This window comes from Misgurnus anguillicaudatus, chromosome 21 (assembly GCF_027580225.2).
Source record: "Misgurnus anguillicaudatus chromosome 21, ASM2758022v2, whole genome shotgun sequence".
Taxonomy (NCBI): Eukaryota; Metazoa; Chordata; class Actinopteri; order Cypriniformes; family Cobitidae; genus Misgurnus; species Misgurnus anguillicaudatus.
This window is the reverse complement of record NC_073357.2, coordinates 40,366,774-40,373,971: the sequence shown is the minus strand read 5'-3', so window position 1 is coordinate 40,373,971 and position 7,198 is coordinate 40,366,774. Positions and strand designations below refer to the sequence as shown.

General features: G+C 38.6%; 1 protein-coding gene across 2 annotated transcripts in view; it reads left to right on the top strand.

Moving 5' to 3' along the window:
• Positions 1-7,198, top strand: part of plxdc2b (plexin domain containing 2b) — a 61,383-nt gene continuing 54,185 nt past the window's right edge. Inside the window, exon 1 of one of the 2 annotated variants that reach the window (XM_055207528.2) lies at positions 1-266. In XM_055207528.2, the coding sequence (XP_055063503.1) occupies positions 164-266 (103 nt within the window). In that variant the 5' untranslated portion in view covers positions 1-163. The remainder of the gene's footprint in view (positions 267-7,198) is intronic. The other variant, XM_055207518.2, reaches the window with a different exon arrangement.

The window sequence follows — 7,198 nt, the reverse complement described above, 5'->3', positions numbered from 1 at the left end:
GTCAGTCAGTCGCTGCACACAGTAGACAGCAGCAGCGGGCGCAACACACAGACGGTCCGAGAAGCAGCGCGCGATGCTCTAGGTTTAAACGTATTTGTTTCACGTTTATTGGGTGACTACAAAGTAAAGAAACCGAGGACGTTTGCCTCTGTGGATATCTGATATGGCGAGATCAAGCACGATCGATGTGTTTGTGGGATTTGTTCTAGTTTTGCACGCTCTGGGAAGTGTTTTCCAGATTACTGGAGGAGAAATAACGGCGGAAGGTGAGTCTTGTTGATTCTTGAGTGATCCATCAAAGGCGATTTAGCAGATTCACTCCTTAAATAGTTACTAGGTGATGACTTATAAGACTGGTTAACTAATTAATGACATCTGATCCGCTTGTCACAGTTTTGTGGATAACAGGTATTTAACGTTATGCCATGAGTCTTAAACAAGCAGCATGCGAAAAGTTGCCAGACTTTCTCTGCACACCCGCTTTTGTCCGTCATATTTTCCACACAAAACTATCATTTGGCATTGTGTGTTTCCTCGGAATCGAACCCTTGACCGCTGCGCGCTGCTAACGCAATGATCTAACGTAACTAAATGATTTTTAATCAGACGTACAGGATGTGTTTGCATCTATGATGTGATTCCCTTTCTTCACTCATGGGAACAGGGTTGCTTGCATAATTGACTGCTTTTGCATTCAGTTTGCATTGTAATAAATGAGAGATACTGTGTTGTTTGAGCGTGTGTTGTGATTTAAATGCCAGAGGCGATGTTTATCAAAGCAGATGTTTTAGCGGGACTTGCTGGAAATCGCGTCTTGTCGACACAGATCATGAGTGGGAAAGTCCTGCACCTCTAGCTCCTGTTACGCGGGCTGTTTGTCTGCTCCCCAAGCATAATGCCTGGCTATAATTGCAGCAGTTTTGGGTTTTATTGTATCTACATTTCTTTATTTCACCTTGGACATGGTTATTTACCATTGAGCATTTTAAGAGTCTGCAGTCAAGTACACGGAAAGAAGAACACTGTTTTTATTCAGTAGCATACTATGTTCCTCGTGTCATAAATTCCAAGGTGTTTCCATGTTAAGACTCCTGTGACTTTGAACTCATTGCATCAGCTTTATATGTTCTCTCTCATTGTCTTTCTGTTTGTCTCTCTCATTTCTTTTATGTATGTATGTAGAGCGTATATGGGTTCCCACATATTGATTTAGTATGGTTGTTTTTAATAAAGTGTTGAAATTTCTGCAACAGAACTCAGTGACCTAGTTTATAGCCTACTTTACAGGCATTGGCAAGATGGGAACTACAGGCGAGTTTGGGACGAACAGAACAAAAACATTGGAACTTAAGCGTGTTCATATTTTATATATGACTATATTATTGCTGATTTGTATTACAGATAACAGGGAGAAACCCCGTACCTCATAATAGTGTAAAATATAATGCAGTTACAACTTTTTTATGGCGTGAAATCAGTTACAACTGTATTGTTACTGGTTCTGTAATGGTTAAAAAGTGAATACAGTCTTTCTTCTGCAAAAGGGATTATGAATTATGTGGCATATTTATTGAAGCTGTATATCCACCACAGATCTGTCTACAGGGACTGTTCACAGAGGCATTCAGAGTTTGGGTAAGAAAAGGAGAGATGGTGAGAATGTTGGGGCCCCTTAAGTTCATCCAAAGGGTCGGCATGGTTTTGTATCCAGTCTGTCTTTGTCACCTCCTTCCCTGTAACTCCTTTTCTACCTTCAATTTCACTCAACATTTTACCAAAACATTTGTTTCTCATTAGTGACGGTCATTTAAAAAGCCTATATTTAGGTTTGAATCATATTGAATGTGTGAATAAAGCGACATGCTGCTGCATGCATAAGGCACCTGTGTCCACATCTTATTCTTGTAAAGTTAATTTTTGAAATGTGTCATCTTCCTGTTATTTTATGAATTGTTATAGCAGGCATCACTTTGAAAGAATTCATGACCCTGTGGCAGAGTAGCTGAAAGCCATACTTGAGTAAGTACAGATACCTTACTGTAAAAATTACTCCACTACAAGTTACAAGTCACCAATTTAAATACGACTTGAGTAAAAGTATTAAAGTAACCCCAGACTTCTCCATATGCATTTGATTTGCTCTCGCAGTACTTTGATTTCATACGATTGCCCTGCGTAGCTCCACATGAAGTCCCTCAGTTATGTGTGTGCGTCTAACCTCGCGACCACAGATTCTATCCATCATGACACTTTCGTCTCGTTTTTATTCGTTGACGAATAATCAATGTAGCGAGTAACAGTAAGTGTTATTTCAAATGTAGTGGAGTAAAGAGTACAAGAAATACCCAATCAAAAATGTAATTGAGTAGAGAGTAAAAGTTGCTTATATTTTTGATACTTAGTACAAGTACAAAGTAGCCCAAAAAATACTTAAAACGAAGTACATTTACTTAAAGGGATACTTCACCGATTTAGCATTCAGCTTTGTATCTGTAGAAACCCGGCAGTATTACTGAATGACCATGTTTCCCTCCATCATTTCCCCCTGAGAGGAGAGATATCTGCATTTTGGTTCTGCAAAAAAGTCCTCCGATGATGCAAAAATCGTCATATTACATCATCGGAGGACTTTTTTGCAGAACCAAAATGCAGATATCTCTCCTCTCAGGGGGAAATGAGGGAGGGAAACATGGTCATTCAGTAATACTGCCGGGTTTCTACAGATACAAAGCTGAATGCTAAATCGGTGAAGTATCCCTTTAAGTACTTTACACCTCTGCCCTGTGGAAATCTTTAGTAGTTGCAAATATTAAAATCTCCTTGTTTTAAATTTAATTATTATCACAGAGTAAAAATTCTGGTCTTTTAGAGAATAGGGAGTCATGTAGATTTTCGATATTTTGTCAATGTATTGGGTCTAGAACAGCCCCTGTAGTAGGTCACCCTACTGCTTTATGGTGGCTTTGGCCTTGGAATATTCATTATACCTTGACATGTTTTGGCAGCAGTATGAGGTATGTGCCTGCTACAGTATGTATCTGTTTATCATAGACCTGAGAATCTAAAGATCAGACCTGCTCACAGCTTAGAAGAGTGAGGTAACTTTATTTCTTCCTAAAGAGAGATTTTTATGGATCTTTATTGAGATGTGCATCTCTTGTATACATAAAGTGACTGCCTCTCTGCTCATGGCCCAGATAAAACATTATTTATAGAGTGTGCTTGGCATCTGCAGTGCTGTGTCAGAAAAGACTTTATTAATAGGAACAAAGAGTTGGGTGTGTTTCTCTCTTTACTGAAAAACCAGTGTTACTAGGTTCTTGATAATTTTGACAAAAAAGGTGAACCGTCCCTCTGAGGTTATATAGGTTGGATCTTATACTGCCAGATTCGAGGTACAATACTGTAATATGCACTGAAATTCATTGCACCCGCAAGCAAATTAAAGGATTAGTCAATTAAAAAAAAGTCCAGATGGTTTACTCGCCACCATGTCATCCAGAATGTTGATGTCTTTTTTTTGTTCAGTCGAGAAGAAATTATGTTTTTTGAGGAAAACATTCCAGAATTTTTCTCATTTTAATGGACTTTAATGGACCCCAACACTTAACAGTTTTGACCCACTCTAAAATTGCAGTTTCAAAGGACTCTAAACACCCCCAAATGAGGCATAAGGGTCTTATCTAGCGAAACAAGTGTTAAGAAAAATAAAAAATAAGCACTTTTAAACCACAACTTCTCGTCTATCTCCGGTCCTTTGATGCGCCATCGCGACCTCACGTAATACGTCATCACGTCAAGAGGTCAAGGAGGACGTATGCGAAACTACCCCCCAGTTTTTACAAGTGTGAAGAAAGAGGACCGTTCCGACGTTGTTGTATGTGGAATTAACTTAATTAATGTATTTGTGTCAGTTAAGTTTATTGTTTAAAATGATCCGCAAATGTGCGTTTCATGTATGTGACACGTGACCTTTCCACGGCATTACGCAATAACATGAGGTCGCGCTGGCTCGTCGGGACCGAGGATGGGGGAGAGGGTGTGGTTTAAAAGTGCATATTTTTTATTTTTCTTGTCAAAAATGACAATCGTTTCGCTAGATAAGACCCTTATGCCCCGTTTGGGATCATTTAGACTCCTTTGAAACTGCAATTTTAAACTGCATTAAAACTGTTAAGTTTTGGGGTCCATTAAAGTCCATTAAAATGAGAAAAATCCTGAAATGTTTTCCTCAAAAAACATAATTTCTTCTCGACTGAACAAAGGCGTCGTCAACATTTTGGATGACATGGTAGTAAGTAAATTATCTTGAATTTTTTTTAAGAAAATGGACTAATCCTTTAAAGACATTTGTTTGATTTATATTTCATAATCAGCAAGTACAGAAACATCACATGTGTCCTAACACACTTAAGGTTGCATAGGTTAGCCTGTTCGCTCAAGGATGAGAAATTCTTTAAAAATTCCATAAAGTGACAGATAAAGGAATTGACACTGGTATTTAGAAACCAAAATTTCATCACATCGCTAACTTCTTGTATATATTTTTGCCCACTTCTCAGTAAAAAGTAAAGTGTCAACAAAATTGTGGTCCGCTCTTACAGTTTTTGCCAGACATGAAGTTGTGACCACTTCATGTATCTCTGATTCAATCCTCATCTTTACAGTTTTAAAATCATCTTAATAAACTATGCAATTGGCAACTATTTACTAACAATGGTGCCAGTGGCGGCCGGTGACTTCTGTTTTCGAGGGCGCTCGATGCGAAGTTCATCACAACATGTATGTAGCCCGTCATGTGTGTGGTTCGTAGTTTCAAAATATGTGTTCTGCGCCTCGAGAGATCCCGTGTGCATCACGTGTTTTGTCAAAAGAAGTGCCTGCTGCAGATGCATCTAATGGTTTATGATAAAAGAGACGCTCACGTTTGCCAGATACTCACATAATCTCATGCATAATCAGAGTTTACTGTTAATGCAGAGTTTACTGTTAAGGGAGTGTCTTGCGTGTATTTTGTGAACGTGAGCGTCTCTTTTATAATAAATGGTTTTTGACGAGTATGCAGCAGGCACTTATTTTGACAAAACACGTTATGCACACATTATCTCTCGAGGTACAGAACACATATTTTGAAAAAATAAAAGACACACATGACACTCCGAACACTTATTTTGAATTAGCGCCCCTCGGTTGAGTAGTCACGAGCCGCCACTGAATGGTGGTGTATTGTATGTAGCACAGACTATGTATCTCTTGATAATATTAGCAAAATGTACATTAATTGTAAAGCCCTTCATATTAAACACAAGGTAATTCGCTTTGGATAAAAGCATCTACTAAATAAATAAATGTAAAGCCAGAGGGGTTTGTGTTGCCCCAGATGAGTCTGATTCATTCCAATAAGTGTAATTTCCCCTCAGTGCATAAACATAGAGATTTTTCCTCACCACAGTTCTCTTTGGCTTATTTACTGCAGGTTTAAGACATGAAGTCATGATCTTTGGTTAAGGTGCATTAAAACAACAGACTATGCAATGTGTGCATCATAGGTTGGAAAGAACAGTGAAGGATTGTGATGTAGGTGGGTTGGATTGGGTTGGATGGTTTGTTGCACAGAAGGGTCAGGCACAGCTGTTGAGGAACTTGGATAGGGAAGAAGCTGTTTGTCAGTTTTGTGGTCCTTACTAAGTCTCTTCCAGATGGTGGTGGGAAAACAGTTTGGGGTGTTGTCCTTTAAAATCATGATCGCAGTTTTTTGGCAGAGCACAGAGTAGAGAGAAGACTGGACTTGATCATCCACACCGTGCAGTACCTAAAGACAACAACATGGGATGTTTTATTAAGTGGCCTGGTTTATTCTCACTGCAACAGTTAAAAAGTCATTTAAATATAAGTATAAAACCAACAGAAATGTTTCTATTGATAATTGTTTCATACTAAGTATTTAGTATTAGGGTTGAGCTTCAGTTACAGATAGTTGTGGTTTCTCCATCTGGACGTCATTAGAGTTGTACAACCTTTGTTCCATCTCTCTCTTTATTTCTGTAAGTCTTTTGCCTAACAAAACTACAGCTTCATTCTCACACTGAGACTGTTTGAGTCTGAAGGTGTCACCAATACATGCATTTGAGAAGGTAAGATCGACTTTACTTTATTGTGTGTTTTCACTTCACATATTCCTGAGCTTTGGCACAAGATTGTTTCACTATTACTAAAGACAACTCAGAGTTCCCTTGTTTTCAGGGCAAATTATATTTTCTATCCCCTAAACCCAAAAACTTCAGAGGTTTATTGGGATTATTATAAAATATGATTTAAACAAAATATGATTTTTATTAGTGAGGACCACCTAGATGTCAACGCAGTTGTAAATGTAAAAAATTTGGTAGCCAAACCTACACACACACACACATATTGTGTATGTGACAAAAAGGTCCCATGGCACAGGTAGACATCAAGTTAACTGACCATAGCACTGATGCACAACCCTGTTTCTACTACACAGCCTGGTTGTGAGTTCATCATCCATCATAATGCCAGGATCAGCAGCCTCCCATACACACATAAAAACAAATGCTGCAGTGGCAGTCAATGAAACCTCCATTGACCTTCATGTCCCTCAAGTGACTGTCTGCTGTGGAGAAAAAAAGATCCTAAAACCATCTGTAGAAAGACCCGGGGAAAATAGCAAGAGAGAATTAGAGAAAGTGATGGTTTGGACACCAGGATCTAACATCCACAATGAATACACTCTGAAGACTCAGAGACTTAGAAATTAGAAAATGAGGGAGAAGATAGAAATAGGAAAGGGAATATCGCTTTGAATTTTAACTGGGAGTCCCTTCCACAATGACTCTGCAATTGGCCTTCACATCTTATGGCATGGCAGATAAGTGAATGGATGGCTTGAGTCAGCCTTTATCTCTCCCTGAATGAGTTTCTGAGAAAGCATGAATAGAGCTATGAAGGAAAGGAGAGTGGGGGTCTTTTTTGCTGGGCATGCAATGTCTGTTGTTCCCAAATATACACCACTATGCATTCACTGATTCATTACTAAAAACAATATTAGACATTATTACTCAGCTTTTTAATTCTTAATTCGGATTGGTTAATTGTGGCAATCTGCAAAATAGTCAAATAATAAAAAAAACTGTCTGACCATTGTGTTGTGCTTTGCTAGTTCCATTTTGCTCTTTTA